General features: G+C 36.7%; 1 protein-coding gene across 1 annotated transcript in view; it reads right to left on the minus strand.

Annotated features, from left to right (window-relative positions):
* Positions 1 to 16,429, minus strand: part of ZNF280C (zinc finger protein 280C) — a 61,781-nt gene extending 45,352 nt beyond the window's left edge. The window contains exons 1-4 of the mRNA XM_059910127.1: positions 16,323 to 16,429; positions 7,370 to 7,415; positions 7,200 to 7,246; positions 2,507 to 2,653 (exon numbers count right to left, since the gene is read on the minus strand). Coding sequence (XP_059766110.1) covers positions 2,507 to 2,653; positions 7,200 to 7,230 — 178 coding nt within the window. The 5' untranslated portion in view covers positions 7,231 to 7,246; positions 7,370 to 7,415; positions 16,323 to 16,429. The remainder of the gene's footprint in view (positions 1 to 2,506; positions 2,654 to 7,199; positions 7,247 to 7,369; positions 7,416 to 16,322) is intronic.
* Positions 16,430 to 20,774: the final 4,345 nt, after the last annotated feature.

Consider the following 20,774-nt stretch of genomic DNA (forward strand, 5'->3'; position numbering starts at 1 on the left):
ATATAGACTTGGGTTACTGTGACTGGAAATCAAGCCCTTCCCCAATCTCCATGCCACATTCACACCCCTAAAAGCCTGGAAGTTTCATTATGGGCAAGCTGATGGATTATCTGTACCATTACTCTTGACTTCTGAAAGGGATACCATCAGAGACTGCAGACTAAATTGAATCTAGAGTTTACAAAAGTATCTCATATCTACTTACTACACCAAAAGTCAATTTGAGCCTGACATGACCTTCTGGATCAGTTTAATATTGCTCACTCTTATACCCATGTGAACCCATAACTTCTAGGTTATTGAGAAATCAAATGAAAATTTGGAAAATTGCTCATCAGAAGAAGATACAAAGCAGACAAAAAAATCCCATTAAGACATCAGAAAATTTCCTTTTTCCCCTCCTAGTAGAAAAGAACCAGATCTCATAAAATAATTCTATAAAGTAAAGGGTCACACAGAAGTAGGGTTTCTGACTAAGCGCTACAGAAGTCTTCTAGGAGAAAAATCTGCTCATTCAAACAACTTGGTATTGTTTTCGTTCAGAAATTCAAGGTAAGTATTTACCTAAGCCATTAAAGAGCTATTCCTATAGTACTTTTTGGTGACTGCAGTGTATCAAACACAAGTTTTTATCCCCCCTCTTATAGTGGTTCTTTTTAAATATTTAGCTCATGTTCCATATGCTAAAATATTTTATGGCGCACACATAAAACATCAATAAAATCATTTAAATTTTGAGTTATTTAGAAAAGAAATTTCACTGGGGTCAATTTTCTTTCTGACAGAATCACTTAAAACTAATACAGGACTTCCCTGGTGGTGCAGTGGTTAAGAATCCGCCTGCCAATGCAGAGGATAAGGGTTCGAGCCCTGATCCTAGAAGATCCCACATGCCGCGGAGCAACTAAGCCCGTGCACCACAACTATGGAACCTACACTCTAGAGCCCACGAGCCACAACTACTAAGCCCGTGTGCCACAACTACTGAAGCCCGCACGCCTAGAGTCCGTGCTGCACAACAAGAGAAGCCACTGCAATGAGAAGCCTGCGCACCGCAATGAAGAGTAGCCCCCGCTCGCTGCAACTAGAGAAAGCCCGCACGCAGCAATGAAGACCCAATGCAGCCAAAAATAAATAAACAAATAAATTAATTTAAAAAAATGGATATTAAAAAAAACTAATACATATTATTCTAGTTGAGTACTAGTCATCTATAACTGATATAAATCCAATGTGAACTGTCATGCTTTCAATAAGATGATTTGAATAATATTGAAATATGGCAATATTTCAGTATAAAGATAATCACAGTGACTAGGAAACATTAAGAGAATATAATATTCTGTTCCTCTATCAGCAGCAAATATGCCAACATGCCTACTTCTTTGAAGTGGCACTCCACTTAGCATCTCTCAATTTGCCACAGGAAGTGATACCGAGAATTAAACTAATTAAATTATTCTACCTTTTATAAAACTGAATAGAAGTGCTATTCTAAGTTTAGAGTCAAGATAAGTAAGAACTAAGCTTTCAGAAAGTTACAAACTTTTCTCTAAACTACACTATTATGCACTGCCATAGTAAGTAAGAAAACACTGGTATGCTGGCTACATTCTTTGGTAAATTCTCCTGGCTTAACAAAAGTAAGTATAATGAGAAAGAATCTGTTTCTTCATTCTCCGCTGAAACTCAGTATGTTGTTCCTCTGCATTTTACACATTTCTGATTGGACATCTTAACAAGTATCATTAATATTTTCACTTTAACATTATAACAATGTCAAGTCTAATTACTCTACCAGAAATCCACAAAGGTACTGGACATATTCTCCTAGAAAGTGTGGATTAAGGATTAAGTGTGCTGACTGCCTGCATCATCCCAATATAGTAGCTGAAGATCAGGCCACTGTATATTCTTCATGAATACACAGTCATCAGGAGTTGCTGAAAGATGGGTGCGGCCAGAAGCTACCGGCCATGTTGGTACACAGACCAGCACCTTTTTATTTTTGTAGCCATGAGTCAAGATGACACTGATGAGGCACTTGCCTGGGTGTAAGAAACTCCATCAGAGACTAACACAAACTTATTTAGTAGTCTGATATTTTAAGCAAAGCATTCCAACACTTCCTTTTCCGGGTACATTTGGGCTTAAGGGGAAAAAAGAAAAATTAACAAATAAACAAGTAAATAGGCAACTTGGCTCCAATAAAATTATGATTGCTAATCTCAAAAAGCCTACAATGTTGTTAGGTAATCTTAACCTTTAGGTAATTTAGTTAACATTTTCCTTTTCTCTCATATGATATTTTTACCTCTCACACCTCCTTATTCAACTCTCCAACCACATTCTCCCTCTGATTCTCACAAATTCTTACTGACCTCTATGCTCTCTCTCTATCACCTCCAGATCCTTATAGAGTAACAAGGACATATAAGACAGGCCCAGGTTTTCCATTAGAAGCAACATCTTATAAAACTTTGCTTCACTGAAAGTGAATGCTTACTTGAAATGGCTGGTTTTGAACTTTGTATCTCTCCAACAAAGATCAGCTCATCATCATCTTCATCCTGAATTCCTTCTACTTTCTTCTGCCATGGTTCCAGCTCTTCTTCTTCACATTCCATGAACAGTTCTGCCATTTTGGGATTATCTAATTTTCAAAAAGAGAGAATCAAATTTTATTTTTTTAAATACTTTTTTTTGCAATACATAGTATGATAGTTAAGATGTACTTTAATATCCTGATAGCAATTACTGAACTGATATTTGTCAGTAAATGGTAACAGAAGTATGAAACTTGGAACTCAACCTCTAATATCTAAACTAGTAAAATTAATCTAGCTAGATAGATAATGGATGACAGTAGTTATTTACAGCAGCTAATAAATTTTAGGAACAATCAAATCCAATCAAAGTGAGTTTGGTTTTTTTTAAAATTATTTTTACTTACTTATTTATTTATTTATTTTTGCCTGTGTTGAGTCCTTGTTTCTGTGCGAGGGCTCTCTCCAGTTGTGGCGAGCGGGGGCCACTCTTCATCGCGGTGTGCGGGCCTCTCACCGTCGCGGCCTCTCTTGTTGCGGAGCACAGGCTCCAGACGCGCAGGCTCAGTAGTTGTGGCTCACGGGCCCAGTTGCTCCACGGCATGTGGGATCCCCCCAGACCAGGGCTCGAACCCGTGTCCCCCGCATTAGCAGGCAGACTCCCAACCACTGCGCCACCAGGGAAGCCCGAGTTTCAGTTTTATGACTAGAATATGATTATATCCATGAAAAGGACTGTACCTATTATCTGAAAACCCCCCCACAAACTTCTGTATTAACAAAAGGGAGACAAACTGAGAATAAGAAGCAACAGGTGGGAGATATGCTAGAAAAACTGAACCAGATTCAGGGATACCAGGCACAGGACAAGGCAGGGATGAGATGCTGGAACGAAAATAGGATACTTAAGTGAGGCTTATTCCATCCCAGAGCAGATTACGCATTTCTCACCTGAAGAAACTAAGTAAAGAACATACTGTGGATACCACCAGCCTACAAGTGCTGACCAATCACACAGAACTACCAGGAAGCATTTTAGTGCCTCATTCTTAAATATGGATAGACACCCAATAAGCCCCAGAAATATGACTAAAATCTCCAATGTGAAAGACCAAAGTAATAAAACGGACCAAAAGATATTAAAGAAAACACAGATAATACAGAGGACAAGAGAAAACATTAGAGACTGTAATTAGCATTTTTAAAGAGATAAGACAGGAACGTTATAAAAAGTAATATTCACAAAGCAAAAAGATTAAAAATAAAATAGCCAAAATTCAGTAAAGAAAAATAAAATGCCAAAGTTGAGTAAACAGCCCATAAGTGGAACTAAAAGTCAAAAAGTATACATATACTAAATAAAGACAAGTTTGTTATAAAATCAATTTCAAAGGTACAACTCACGTAATAAAGGCCCAGAAAAGAACAGAGAAAAAAATGGATATAATCAAAGGAAAAATACAAGAAAAATTCCCAGTTCTAAAGGACATAAATCTCCAGATTGAAAGGGCCCACCAGCACCAAGCACAATGATCAAGAAAACAACCTACAGTAGATGGACAAATCATGAAATTTCAGAATGCTGGAAATAAAGAGAATATCCTAAAATCTGAGAGAGAGAGAGAGAGAGGGAGAGAAGAAAGTTGGAATAATGATTTCAAAAGTCTTAGTAAAAATAATTTTCAATTTAGAATTCTATACCCAGCCAAGATTTTCGTCAAGCATGAAGTTACATATTCTTTCATCAAGAATAAAGACCAGTGGGACTTCCCTGGGGGTGCAGTGGTTAAGAATCCGCCTGCCAATGCAGGGGACACAGGCTCGAGCCCTGGTCCGAGAAGATCCCACATGCCACGGAGCAAATAAGCCCGTGCGCCACAACTACTGAGACTGCGTGCCACAACTACTGAAGCCAGTGCGTCTAGAGCCCGTGCTCCGCAACAAGAGAAGCCACCACAGTGAGAAGCCAGCGCACTGCCAACGAAGCGTAGCCCCCGCTCTCCATAACTAGAGAAAGCCCATGCGCAGCAACAAAGACCCAACACAGCCAAAAATAAATAATGAATAAAATAAATAAATAAATAAAAACATAATCTTTAAAAAAAAAAGACCAGCAACATCACACAAAATTTACCTCCCATTCACCCTTTCTTTCTTAGGACCCCATCAAAATATGAGACTTAAGGAGGAAGACACAGAACGCAGAAAACATGACATTCACACAATACAAAGACAAAGGGAAGTCCCAGGACAATAGCTGTTCAACAGGTCTAGAGAGCAACCAGCCAGAGTAGAGACGACCATTACTCCCAGGAGAAATGTCTCTAGGAGACCACACACACACACACACACACACACACACACAGATTAACAATCAAATTGTTAGATTACCTGACAAGTTTTACCATATAGAAAATCAACTTAAGAGGCTACAGAAGGGTGTGAGAAGACTTGGCTATAAATTTTAATAAAATTTAGCAAATTTTAAAAACCAAAAAATTTAAACTGCTGGATATATAAAAAAAAAAGAAAAAGGAAATGTATCCATAATATATTATTACCATCGTACCAATACTATGCTCATCAGCAAACAATATTTGTTATAGTCATCACAATAAAAACATCAAATATGATTTAACCAAAAATTGAGATATAACTACATTGGGAGGTGCTTGAGGGGGGTGGTTAAGTGTATGAAAACTAAAATCCTCCTATTCCTTAATGGAAAAATCATTAGATAATGGCAAAAACTGATGATTCAAGAGACAGCAGTACATATTTCAAAAATTTAGAAATATGAAACTAATTATTAGAAAAACAGCTAAACTATTCAAAGTGGATGCCTTGAAAAAACAGGGAGTACGTAGGCCCAAAACACACGCACACCTCTCTCTTGCTTGCTTCTCTCACTTTTCAAGAATCTGTGGGTATGCAACGTATAAACTTCTGATTGTCTTTTTTAAACTATGTATTATTTTTAAAAATGCACCCAAATTAAAATAATAGCAATGAAGATGGATATAAGTGGCACTAGATATATGGAGTGAGATGTGGATGGGGTAACAACTTTAAAAAAATAAAAACAAAACAAAATAATAACTCTAGAGTTCTGGCTTAGACAATAATATCCTTTTTTTATTAGACAATGATACCTAAAATTTATCTTTTAAATTAAATAATTTCTAAAGGTAATTTTACTAGATTAAAACAATGTCATTTCTACTTTTGACTCAAAATTAAAAGGTACTATGTGAATATAATGATTTGGGGATGGCATACAAAAGAAACAGTTTAATAAATTGGTGCTATTTTCTAACAAATTTTTAAAATGTAGTTTCCCCTTCTATACAAATAATTTCTTAGCATAGTGTTGTTTAATGCTTAGTAGTTCACCTAACATAAAACAAAATAAAAAAATCTTCCACCCTCCCAAATGTAACCAATTTTAAGAACTGATCTCTTTTCTAAACCTTACTTAAAAAAATATATACAGCATGCTCTAAGTGAAATAATTAAGAGTGTAATTCATAGTTTAGCATTTGCATATTGTGTCCCTCAGAGCCCTCCTTTGTACTGTTTTTTCCATCTAAAATACCCTTCCTCCTTACCTTATACTGTCCATATTATTCAAGTATAGTAGAAAGAGCATGGACTTGACATCAAATTGAATAGTTCAAATCTTCATTGCACCATTTCTAATGTAACTCTGGAGAAATTACTTGAATCTGTTTCCTCATCTAAAATATGGGTGTAATATCTACCTAATAGAAGTGGTAATGTAGATTTAGGGAAAAGCTGTATGAAGTATCTAACTTCAAGCAATACTCAACAAAATATTAATTCCCTACTCCTTCCCAACTCTTGGTTTAATTGTAACTCCTCGATAAACTATTAGACCCTGTTTTTCTTCCACCTTTTACTACACTGACAGCCTATGCCAGGCAATTCAGAATACACTATATATAATCTCAAACTGCTATTTCTTAACGTGTCTTAACTGTACACGTGTAACTCCAAAGTAAGCTCCTTGAGAGTAAAGAACATATTTTCTTCTTCCTTTACATTTCCTTTTACACACAGTAGTCTACTAGATATGCAGTATGCACTTAACATATGGTAATCTAAGGGCTAAGGAACTAGGCAAAGTCAGGCAATGCCAAATTTAAAAAAATGAGAGACCCATGTATACTGATAATAAAGAAATTTATATCTACGTTAATACCATGGTCTTAATGCCATGTTGATACATAGGTCTTCCTCATTCTTTTTAACTGGGTACCGACACTGTCAATATATTCAAGATAGATGGTTGAGTAAAAAATTTTAAGGGCACATAACAGCATATATAGTATGATCTTATTTAGAAATAATTTATTTTTTTGTCTATGCATAGAAAAAAGTTTGTGATTATGTATACCAAACCGATAATAGTAGTTATCTCTGGAAATGAGGAAGAAACACTTCATTTCTACTTTACTGACATTTTTATTGTATGTAGTTCTTTTTTACTATGGTATTACTTTAAAAAATTTAAGTGTTCTTGTGTGTTTTTTTTAACGTGCCCACCTCTGTCTCTCTCACCTTTTCTCATGAAGCAAGGTTATCAGTACAAGACCCAAGTACACTAGTATCACTTGCAGCAGCAATACTTACTTTTTGGTTGAAAAGGGTTGTTGTTGTCCATCAAGCTGCAGAGTCACCTAAGCATTAACACATGACATCAATCAATTTTATGAGTCACTTTAAGTAACACCAAATATACTGAAACATGATACTTGGGATTCAGAAATCTTTGGGTCTAATTTCAATCTCCAGAAACTCACCATGTGACTCCAGACAAGGTAGCAAGTTAGGTCTTAGTTTTCTGCCCTATAAAATAAAGATACTTACTATTAGGGTGGATTTGTTAAATTAAATGTACACACATTAAATATTTTTCTCTACAAAAAGTTTACCGGTTGAGTTTGATATACACATGCTACTCACTTTCCATAACTGGTTCATTCCTGAATGAATGCAAATTTTGTAAATAAAATGCTGAATGTAATAAGCATTTATTATTTGAAGAAATCTGAAATTATTAAATTACAAATAGTTTTTGAAAGACACCCTTCTGTAAATGAGTAATCACCCTGTAATACATGCTTTAGTAAATCTGAATTTTGAAATGCTAAGTTAACATTAATCTTTAACTGTTGTTCCTTACATTTCAGAAATAAATTAATATTATAAAAAAACACATTCAAAGAAATTTTTAGGTTTTTTTTGTTTATCAACGCTAACTGAAAGGAACAGAAAATTAGTTGGATACATTTTATCATAGATTAACTCATTAAAAATAATTACTCATTGCCTTCTGTACTCAATGTAATGTGCTCAGTTCTAGGGAAAAAATTAAGATGAATAAATCATAGTCCTTGCCATCAGAAGTTTACAATCTAATGTCTATGTTTCTTTGGGCTTTTTAAAAAGCTGTTATATTAAACATTTTCAAAAAAGCATTTAAATTGCTTTCTTTAAAACAGGAATTTCTGTTCTGAATTCTCATGCACATACATTTTTTTTTACATACAAGATAAACATGCTTAAAAAACTATTTCAGCTATTTAAAAAAGTTAAAACTTAAACATCAATAATCTAAAGTATTAAGATAAATAGAGTTAACTGAGTTTCCACATTTGTCTTTATCCTCAGAGTAGCAAAAGCAAGCTTTCTTGCTTTTTCCAATTCCAAATCATTTAGACTGAAATAGATCAAAGGAAAAAAATGACTTTAACTCCAGAAGAAGTTACTGGTATAAATGTTTGAATTACTATTACAAGAATCTCTAGTGAATTCTGTACTTAAGTAAATTCCCCTATTTCTGAGGTTTGGCTATTGAAACCTCTGAACTCAATTATTTGAATAGTTATTGCTTGTCCCTAAATGAGAATTAAGGTAATGCATATGTCAAGTAGATAAATACATGACAATTCTTGCTCAGCATTAAGGACCTACTGCTACGAAGAATACAGAACATTTTTTAAGAGTCACAACTGTACAGCATTTGAGACTCATATAGAATCCTTTTATTAAATGATCATATACAATATCTATTGGTACAAATACCCTAAATTGGTACTAAATGTTCAAGTAGTCTATATAAACAAGTCATATCCACTGCCCATGACTACAGCGGTACCTTTTGAGGCTGATAGCAGCCACCAAGGAGCCTCAATTGGTACATTCATAAACACTCTCAGATGCCATTAGAACCACAACTTCAGTCTAAAGCTGTGCTATCCAATAAGGTAGCTGAGGCCCCCCAAAACTAACAGTTCTGGTGGCAAGGCAAGGAATTCCATGGGACATTAAATCATCTGTTAGAGAAATGGAATATCTAGCAAAATATGCAAGAAGTATCTTAGAATCCCTGTAAGAGCAACTCCAGAGGGTCTCTAGGTTCTGCAACTCAGAGCTGGCACCAAAATGAGCGGAAAAGAACTCTCCACCTCAGCTATTGACAAGTAACTAATTCCAAGTAACTGACTAATGAAAGACCTCTTCCAGCACAACCCGATCAGTTTTTGGAGACTGCGTGTATAAATAATTATAATTTACATATATATATTTTGTTTCAGCTTTTATACATCTAAAATTCAACTATCTTTTAAGAGTTAATTCTACAAAAATTTTTAAAAAAACATTAGAGGATTAAAATAGTTACAATAGTAAATTGTATGTTATATGTATTTTACCACAAAACAAAATATTTTAAAAAGTAATAGATACAATAAATATAACCATCCCACTAGGATGGTTATAACCAAAAAGACAGACAATAACAAGTGTTGGCAAGGATATGGAGAAACTGGAACCCTCATACACTGCTGGTAGGAGTATAAAATGGTGCAGACACTGTGGAAAACACTTTGGCAATTCCTCACAAACTTAAAGTTACCATATAACCCAGCAATTCCACTCCTAGCAAGAGAGAATTGAACACATATGTCTACACAAAAACTTGTAGATGAAAGTTCATAGCAGTATTATTGATAACAGCAAAAAGTAAACAACCCAAATGTCTGATTAATGGAGAAACAAAATGTGATATATCTATACAATGGAATAATATTGTCATAGAAAGGAATGAAGTACTGATATATACTACAAAATGGATGGATGGACCTTGAGAACATTATACTAAATGAAAGAAACCAGTCAAAAAGACCACATACTGTATGATTTCATTTATATGAAATGTCCAGAAACGGCAAATCCATAAAGGCAGAAAGTAGAGTAGTGGCTGCTTAGGGCTGGGAGGGTTGCGGGAAAATAAGGAGGGACTTCTAATGGGTATGGGGTTTCTTTACCGGGTGACTAAAATGGTTTTTTTTGGTTTTTAAAAAAATTTTTATTTATTTATTTATTTATGGCTGCACGCGGGCTTTCTCTAGTTGCGGTGAGCGGGGGCTACTCTTTGTTGTGGTGTGCAGGCTTCTCACTGCGGTGGCTTCTCTTGCTGCAGAGCTCGGGCTCTAGGCGCTTGGGCTTCAGTAGTTGTGGCTCATGGGCTCTAGAGCACAGTCTCAGTAGCTGTGGTGCACGGGCTTAGCTGCTCCGCGGCATGTGGGATCTTCCCGGACAAGGGCTTGAACCCGTGTCCCCTGCATTGGCAGGCAGATTCTTAACCACTGCACCACCAGGGAAGTCCGAAAATGTTTTAAAATTGATTGTGGTGATGGTTGCACAACACTGTGAATGTACTAAAATCATTGAATTGTACATTGAATGGGTGAATTGTATGTTATGTGAATTATAGCTCAATAAAGCTGTTAAGCATATAATAAGCTGGTAGGATATAAGCCTGGTGGTGATGGAAGTCCCTATGTGGAGAAAGACTACCTAAGAAAGACGCCAACAAAGAGAATAGCAAAACCATAAGATTATGGAGTAGAGAAAAAGAGGGTAGGACAGGGAGACATTCAGGTTCTTTTGCTACCATTTAAACACCTAAGCCATGCTCGGAGGCAAAGTAGCTACTAGAACTTTTCAGTTAAGAGAGGGAATAATTGTTCATTTCTGGTCAAACTACTTTGAGTTAAGTTTCTGGTATTTACATTCAAGATTAATAATACACTTTCCAACAAATTACCCCAACATTTTTGAAACTAACAGACCTCTGGGAAAATACTTATATTCCAGATGGTACAATAAAGCTCTAAAACAATACATTGTTTTGCTATCTAAAAAATGAACATAAGCATTCTCCAAGGATCATCTGAATGACTACCTTATAACTAAGCTCAGTCACATAATTTCAGTACTCACATTTTTAAAAACTGAGATATAACTGACATACATTATATTAGTTTCAGGTGTACAGCACAATGATTTGATATATGTGCATACTGCAAAATGATCACCACAGTAAGTCTAGTTAACGTCCATCACCACATATAGTTACAATTTTTTTTCTTGTGATGAGAACTTTTAAGATCTACTCTCTTAGCAACTTTCAAATATACAATAGTCTTATTAACTGTAGTCACCACACTATATTACATCCCCAGGACTTATTTTATAACTGGAAGTTTGTACCTTTTGACCACCTTCACCCAATTTTGTCCCCCCTCTCCCCCAACCACCAATCTGTTCTCTGTATCTATGAGGTGTGTGTGTGTGTTTTTAAAGATTCCACATACCAGTGAGATTATATGTTATTTGTCTTTCTTTGTCTGACTTAGCATAATGCCCTAAAGGTCCATCCATGTTGTCGCAAATGGCAGGATTTCCTTCTTTTTTATGGCTGAATAGTATTCCACATTTTCTTTATTTGTTCATCCAAAGATGGACACTTAGGTTTTCCCATGTCTTGGCTATTACAATAATATTATAACATTATATTACAATAATGCTGCAATGAACGTGGGGGTGCAGATATCTTTTTGAGTTAGTGTTTTTGTTTCCTCTGGATAAATACTCAGAAGAGGAACTGTTGCATCATACCACTACTCATGTTTTTGTCTGTATTTACTACTGCATTGTCATCAAGTACTATCACTTTTACTGCTGCTGGCTAATAATAAAAGAACAGAGGGAGGGAATATCTAAATGATGCATTTGTACTAAATGCAAGGAAAATGACAGTATTTATGGTTAGCCAGAGAAATGAAGGTATTGATAAAGTTTAAACAGAAAAATCTTGCTACTGTTTAGATAGATATGAATCATGGATATGAAAAACTCAAAAAAAGTAGTCAGTGACTTTGTTTCACCAAAATACATTATTCAATGTATTAAAGTTGATATGAATGGCATTGATTTTGCAGTTTTGATTATTTTGTTTTATGACTGTACAAGAACTCTAAGAATATTTAAACATTTTAAGTAAGAGGGTGTCTGTGAAAATGTTTTCCTTATAATAGGAATTAATTGGTACCGTACTCAAATCCAAGAAACACTGGATTATACCTTGGTTTCTTAGACAATTTCACTGGCACCTAAACAATTCAAACTCTCAAACCAGGTTTTGGGAACAAATCACATATAATTTAGAAGAAAAATATAGACTCATCATCTTTTCTTTGTCCAAGAAGTTTTTATATTGTGGAAATTTTTTATTTTTTTGAAAGCCTGAACACATGAAGTCCAGGTACATTTTGAGCAGATCTTTAATAACTCTATTTCCCCCCTAATATAAGTTTTCAACTTTTGTCTGTTGACTTTCATACTTCATCTATATGTAGAAAATAGCTAGTTGACGCTAAGATTTAAAATTCATCAGCATAATACTTTGCAAAGATTGTCTATATTTTAAAACATTTTAAAATTAGCTCTTGGGATGGACCACCCCTCTAATAAAATTTACTTTCTGCAAAGTAATTTTTAGATCATATTCAGGGTAAAGATTTTATCTATAAGATGTTTTTATTGTAATTGATATGTAAAAGGTATAACCTGGAGAAAAGACAAATGCATAATTGGCCTTTCAAAGACAAACTATATAATAAATGTTTTAGTAAGTTTCATAAGATATTCTTTAAAAAAAATTATTTATTTATTTGGTTGCACCGTCTCTTAGTGGCGGCAGGTGGGCTCTTTAGTTGCGGCACGTGAACTCTTAGTTGCGGCATGCATGTGAGATCTAGCTCCCTGACCAGGGGTCGAACCAGGCCCCCTGCATTGGGAGCACGGAGTCTTATCCACTGTGCCACCAGGGAAGTCCCCTTCATAAGATATTCTATAATCCCTAATTCCTAAAGTAACTTCAGGAAGTATATATTCTTAATTAATTCACATTTTATAGGAGTAAAACTGATCCACTGGGAAAATATCAAGTAAAAACATGGAGCACAATTATGGGAATACTGGACATAGGGGCTGAATAACTGAGTGGGAATTTGAAGTCTACCACTTTCTGGTTGCCAAACGTATAGGACATTTAACTGGCCTCTTTGAACTTAGTTTTTCTATCTGTAAAATGAAAACAGTAATACCTTCCTTGCAGCACTACTGGAAGGTTAAATGAAGCACATGAAAAATTACTGCACAATACTTTGCATTATTTTGCTCAACTTTTCCTTCTTTACTGAAAATCATACAAGTTGATGAATATAAGCACTAAAAAGAAACAAAATTCTAGTTCATGTATAGAACTGTTAAAATACTGTCACAAATAAAGAACACCAGATCAGTAGTTCTCAAACTTTTTTGGGCTCAGGTCCACTCTTCATTCTTACAACTTACTGAGGACCCCAATGAGTCTCCTGTTTATGTGGATTATATCTATTGATACTTACCATATTAGAAATTGAAACTGAGAAAAAATTTAATATATATTAATTTATTTAAAGTAATAATAAGCCCATTACATGTCCATATAAATATTTTTAATTAAAATAACCAATTTCAAAAACAAAAAATTTAAGGAGAAGAATGACAATGATTTACATTTTTGCAAATGTCTTTAATATCTGTCTTAATAAAAGACAACTGGATTCCTTTATCAGCTTCTGCAATGTATTTTTTTGTTCTTCTAAGTATATACAAAGAAGTACACCATGTCTAAACACATTAAATATCTAATAAAACTGGTTTCACTATTTCTTTATTCTTATGTAAATTATTTCTAAAATGACTTAAAATATAAAAGATGAAATAAAAATTGTCTATTGGACCCAGATGGTACATAGGGATGACTACTTTTCCTGATATACTGAGTATTATTAAAAACACTCCTTAAGGGCTTCCCTGGTGGCGCAGTGGTTGAGAATCTGCCTGCTAATGCAGGGGACACAGGTTCGAGCCCTGGTCTGGGAAGAGCCCACATGCCGTGGAGCAATTAGGCCCGTGCGCCACAACTACTGAGCCTGCGCGTCTGGAGTCTGTGCTCCGCAACAAGAGAGGCCGCAATAGTGAGAGGCCTGCGCACCGTGATGAGGAGTGGCCCCCACTTGCCACAACTAGAGAAAGCCCTCGCACAGAAACGAAGACCCAACACAGCCATAAATAAATAAATAAATAAATAAAAAATTTAAAAAAAAACCAAAACACTCCTTAAAAGAAAACTGCTTTGCAATGAATGAATTTAAAAAGTCTAGACACATGTTTGATACAAATTACTGAGTAAAACAAGTCTTCTGGGGTCATTATTTAAAACAACCTGACTGAAAATCATATATATTTTAAGTCCTTCTCTGAAGCAAGAAGAAAAAATATTCAGGGCTACGTATTTAATTAGTCAATATGTCAAATATTTCTGATCTTTGAAAAGTCACTTTTGAAATAAAACACATTTTCAATATAAATTTCCAATATCCTATCTGTCACTAAAACTATGGATTACTTTCTATTCACAAAAATTGCTGTTCATTTAGGTATTGCCCCTGTCCAATTGGTATAACAAGAACAACAGAAAAATTTGGGTATGGTTCTAAACGTCCTCTTGAATAAAGAAAACAAATTGGATAGAAGAGGAGGTACAGAATTATATATCCTTTCCCCTTACTCTCCTCTTCCACTAAGAAAGCTGATGCTGAGAAGTAAAACCCTGGGCTGAAAAAATCAGATTGGACTAGAAAACTTAACTGGGGAAAAGGGGTTGAAGAGAAGAAGCTGAAATTTGGACCCCTTCAACGTAGAACTTTTTTCAACTTTTCAACATGCTTGGAAATAATAACAATATTATTTAAATACTAAAAAAGTTGAAAAGATATGAAATCTTTTAAAAATATTTTACTGAAGTATAGTTGATTTACAATGTTGTGTTGATATGAAGTCTTAAATATTTTAAGTATAAAGGAAAAGAGAATTGAAAAGTGTTACTTATATATTTTAGGTGAGTCTCCACGCTTATTCTCCTTGACCAACTCACTCTCATAAAAAATGAATCATAATATAGTGAACTGAGCATTGGGTGAGGAGTCAGAAGACCTAGGTTCGAGAATTGGTTCTATCACTCCTAGCCACATGACCTCGGTAAAGTCTCCTCCTTGAGGCTGTTTCCTCACCTAAACAGTTCTTTCAACACCCCACAGCCCACCTCAAAAGAGGTGATAGCCATGAAATATACAAATGCAAGATACAACTGCAGTGGGACTTGTACAAATGTTAAAACATCAAGGGCACACAGCCTTAATTTTATAAGCAACTCAGTGTCTTCATAGGCTTAGTAAAGTTTCTGCTTAAGGAGACAGTTTGAGTTTTCACTGTAACCCCCCCAAAGCAAGACACATCACAAATGCTAAGACCAGACTTCTGTAGTTAAAACTCTACTTGTTTGTTTTAATTTTATGTTTAATGGCACTAAAAGACATTAAAAATCACAGTTCAAACCTGAAAATAATAAAAGCAAAATATAAGTTCACAGATTAAAAAATCTTTGCAAACAAAGAGAATTCCTTGGATGTAGACCCCCTGTGCTTGTAGAAGCTGGTTCACTTGACATTTTCTCCTCTGATTTCTCCTTTTTAAAAAAAGCATTAAAACTTGACATAAGTTAAGAGGAACTCCCTCCGTGTCTAGAGAAGGATAAAACCTCAGAATGAGATAATTTTTTCCGTCTCAAAGTAAAACCTGCAAAGATCACTGTTAAAAAACTGTGTCTCTAACTCCACGTTTCTCCTCAGGGCTCTTCTCCTCTAGACAATAACGGAATGGAGCACGATTTCTATGACGGAGGAGCGAAGTCCCTGTGGCAAGAACAAGGGTGTGAGCACTGAATGACCAGTAACCTGGGTGTGTGTGGGGGGGGGGGGGGTGGAATCAGGACAGAAAGGAGGGGCCCAAGAGGCCCTGAGGCCAGAAAGTTCGGAACCCTCTCTGGTCTCTATTCCCATGACTGAAGAGCCGTGGGGATGGGCGGGTCTCGCCAAACATCGGCATCATATATACAAAAGACCAAAGGGAGTTGCCTCCAGAAAGAAAAGCCAAAACCAGGCTGGGACCAACCGACACATAGGCCCCGGAAGGTGAGGAGGCAGCAGTGGCAACCCGGGCGGCCCCGGCCCTCAGGCCGCCAAACGCCAAACGCTGCCACCAACCAACTACCTTTCCGAGATGCCTCCCCCCGCCCGGCTGGTGCAAGATGGTGGCCCACCCGCCACCGCGCCGCCAAGTCCGTCCCCTCCCCCGCGCCCTGGGCCATCCTGGCGACGCACGCCAGCATCCAGACCCTCGACCTGTAGTCCTCACGGCCGGGCCACCTCAGCTGCCCTCAGAGTACGGTGGCCATAGCCTCGCGGGAGAGCCCCTGCCTGCTTCCGCGCGGCGCAGGCGGGGGCGGGGGGCACTTACCGGGAGCGGAGCAGGTCGGCCTGACTGGAACTCGGAGGAGGAGAAAGAGGAGGAGGAAAGGGAGGAGCGTGAAAACACTAGGCGGCGGCCACAGCCACAGCCTGGGGCGACTCTCAGCACGGAATGAGTGCCTCAGAAGAGGGCAGAAATATATAGCTACGCGCGCTGATTCATGGGTAGACGCCAGCTTCTCCCCCGCCCCCCAAACATCCGGGTTTCTTTTCTAACTGACCAGGGAGGGCGGGCGCCGACATGTGCGCGGCCTTACACATTCTCGAAGGCAGCGGTGCTCTGCCTGCGGGTGGTGGGCTGTGGGCCACATTCCGCGGGTCAGGGCGAGGGTCTGGGCTGATGCCTATCTCCTCGGCCAGACCACTGTCTAGCCCGTGTTGCAATCCCGAAATCAGGGCTACACATGAAATGTGAGCACATGGAAACGTGAATTCTGGGTCCTCCCAGTGTTTAAAGGCTAGAAGCACCAATTAAAAAAAAAAATACTGTACGCAAGAGGTGAAGACATAAATCAGATGAGTAAAAGGAATAAAATCAGGTTATTTTAAATAATTGGTTAATTTTACTAAATGTGTTTTTAAAAATATGATTTTGGTTGCATCTCTGTTATTCCTAACCCGGTCATATAGTCGTCTATAATAGTTATTAAAATGTTAAGAAAAAAATACATTTACAAGAAAAACACTTGCAAGATACTGCTTGCACAAACATATTCTAAACCATGTGTAATAAACAGTATAGAAAATTTTCTCTCCCAACTTTCCTCACAAGGTCTATGGCACTAGTGTTCCTCCTCTCAAGACTTAAAATCTTGCCTCAGTAGTTCCTTAACACACATGTAAGTTCAATCAGCCACTGAACTCTACCAATTCTTCTATTTGAGCTAGTTTCTTCTTTCTCACCTATACTGCTCTTTGCTACTGGCCCTGATAGACAGAGAATAATCAAAATAACAAACATGGAAAGTTTAAAGTTCAAAAATCTTAAAGTATTCATAGATTGCTCCCCACTTCTGGACAGGCTGATAAGAAAGCCCAGCTCCCTCTTCCATGTTGTCAGTAGCAAACTTAAAACTAGCAAATTTACAGTCCTGGCGCCTTCACCCTCGTGGGAAATTTCAAACTCGCAACTCTCCAGCCTGACTCCTCCTTTGGTACAGGTGGGAAGTTTAAAACTTGCAAACCAATAGCTAATGAGGGAGTGCTTTCCCCCAGTCCCCTGCCTAAAGACTATAAAGGCCCAACGCACTCCCTCTGCCTCTCTCTCAAGACAGTCCTAACCATTTTGGCCCCCCCTGCTTTCCGTGGGGGGGTCCCTTGAGTAATAAAATTTCTCTCAAATTCTGTGTATAGTGTCATGAGCCTGCACATCTGAACTAAAATCAGGAGGAGGGAGAGTCAATCTGCCTCAGAGGGAGGACCAGAAATTGTTTATAAAACAAACCAAAATTCCAATCCAATTTATTCTTTTTTCAGGAAAAATGTAACAGCCAAGAAGACTGGAAAACTCTGGTCAGCAAATTTTCTTTCAAAAGGAAATGTACGTGAGAAGCCAAATTATAATAAAAAGGACGCCTGGTGAGAATGGAATCAGCACAAGGGAAATTGTTTGGATGATTTTGACTACTCTATCCTTAAAACTCCTCCCCAAGCTTCTAGGAAACCACTCTTTTGGTTCTCTTGACTTAACTGTCCACGTGTTCTTTTTTTTTTCCAGGACCACCATTCACCAGGCTTTACTCCTGTATAGCCTTTTGTGGGCAATTTTTAATTGAGATAAGTTAACATAAAAATACACCATTTTAAAGTGTAAATACAGTGATTTCTAATATACTCACAATATTGTGTAACCATCTCCACTGTTTAATCAGAACATTTCCATCATCCCCCAAAAGAAACCCCATACTTGTTAATAGCCACTCCCAATTCCCTCCTACCCACACCCTGTGGCCTTTTTTAACCAGTGGAGGGAAATAGAATCAAGGGTATCCCACAAAAGATGCAACACTCACATGTTTTTCTACTTGAGTTTGGAATAACTTTTTATCATCTTTTTATCAATTTTGTGTCTCTACGGATCTGCCTGTTCTGGACATTGCACATAAACAGGATCACAGTATGCAGCTTTTTGTGTCTAGCTTCTTTCACTTACCATAATGTTTTTGAGGTAGGTTCATCTATGTAGTATAGCATGTATCAGTAGTTCATTCCATTTTTATGGCTGCATAATATTTTATTGTATAGATATACCAATTTTTGTTTATCCATTCTTCAGCTGATGGATATTTGGGTTACTTCCACTTTTTGGCTATTACAAATAATACAGCTGTGAACATTGGTGTACAAGACTTAAAAAAACAGCTTTATTGAGATATAGTTCTCTATTGAGATACAGACATATATTCAAATGAAGATAAAAAATTATTCCAAACTCAAGTAGAAAAACATGTGAGTGTTGCATCTTTTGTGGGATACCCTTGATTCCATTTCCCTCCACTGGTTAAAAAAAGGCCATTTCTAAGCAAAACGGTGACACTGTGAAACAAGTTTGTCTGCTACTCCTTTTCCTTCTTCCCTTTCCATGTTTCTTCCCCTACTGCCAACACACTCCAGTTCCCTGGAAATTCATGATGCCTTTGTGTGTTTATGATACCTACCTGAGCTTGCCTTCTCCAGAAAGTGTCTCATTCTATTTCTTTTTATTCTTATCTCGTGCCCTTATTTTTCTCTGAAACCTTACTTATCTCTAGCATAACCCTCAGAGACTTGCTCTTTGCTAGGTAGCTATTGTAACTGACTGACCTGGGCTAATGGACTGGTTTTGCTCCTAAAGAGTGGTTGCACACAGAAAAGTATGGCAAATTTTAACCCTTGAAAGTTGGCCATGGTAGGAAAATGACTAATCAGGGCTCATTGGTTCTAGGAGAACTGATTTACCAACACAACACTGATTAAATTCTGTGGTTTCAATGCCTGTGGCCCAGTGCTTAACTAAGAGGTGCCTCAGGAAGTGCCTCATCTTCTTTTTAACCAAAGGAGCAACTCCATGTTTATATTTTGAACTCCTACCTAATATTTATGTGAAGAAAAGTTTCCACTGATATAAAATAAATAATAAACATTTGAAAACTACTGTTCTAGGCCAACCAACTAATTTTGAAGATGAGTCAATAGAAAATTAGAACGGTTAAAAAGAGTTGTCCAATATCACACAAAGGACAAGAGAAAAATGGCAGGGCAAGTACTAGAACCTAGGTTTCCCTATTCCCAGTCTAATGCTCTTCCTATTTTTACTCAATGGTCCCACATTAAAACTTCCCTGTTTTGTTTCTCATCCCATGAAAAAAACAAAGATGTCAAGCAGTATATCTGATAGACTAACCAAAGTTCCCAGTAATGTATGCTGATTATGAGTGGGGCCTTCTAGAGGAAATGCCCTCTCAGAACATTTTAGTGAATGGAAGAAACTGAATGCAAGAAAGAAAGGAGAAGTAGCAGTAGAGGCACTGGGTATATAGTAATGATTACAATTGTAATAAAAAAATTATAAAAAATTATATAGCACTTAGTGTGTGCCAAGCACTGTTCTCAGTACTTTATAATATTAATTATTCAATACAACAATTCTATCGGGAAAGTACTCTTTTTATCATCCCCATTTACAGATGGCACAAAGATGGTAAGTACTTTGTTTGCAGTCGTACAACTAGAAAGTGATAAAGCCAGGATTTGAACCCAGGCATTCCTGCTCTAGCATCTGGAATCTAAGCCATTAGACTGACTTATCTCTTTAGATGTTCAATAAATATATGTTGAATGAATGAATGACTGAATAGATAGTAGATACTGGGATCAGAGATTCTGGGGGACATATCAAATAACGGGAATATCAAACAATGCGGCCTTCATGTAGAATAAGTGCAATAGAGTAAGTCGAATGAATCTTTTATTAAGAAAAAGTCACTCTTGTCATAAATTTTGGTGGGAAAAAACATGTTTAATCAACTAGGCCTCTAAGATTCTAGTTAAGCCTTTCTATGCCCTAGCTCATTTTATAAGGCTAGTATAGCCTTAATACCAAAACAGGAAAAATATATTATAAAAAAGAAAATCACAGATCAATATCCTTCAGAAATATAAAGGCAAAAATCCTTAACAAAACATTACCAAATAAAACAGTATATAAAAAGAGTCATACTTGAAGGCTAAGTAGGGTTTATTCCAGAATGCAAGGTTAATTTAACATCCAAAATCAACCAATGTAATTCACCATATTAACAGGGTAAAGGAGAAAATCTATACAGTCATTTCAATAAATGTAGAAGGAGCACGTGACAAAATCCAATGTCCATTCATAATTAAAATTTTCAGAAAATTAGAAATAGTAAAGCACTTCCTCAAATGAATAAAGGCCATCTATAAAACACCTATAGCTAGCATC

Source organism: Balaenoptera ricei, chromosome X (genome assembly GCF_028023285.1).
Source record: "Balaenoptera ricei isolate mBalRic1 chromosome X, mBalRic1.hap2, whole genome shotgun sequence".
In the NCBI taxonomy this organism is placed as follows: Eukaryota; Metazoa; Chordata; class Mammalia; order Artiodactyla; family Balaenopteridae; genus Balaenoptera; species Balaenoptera ricei.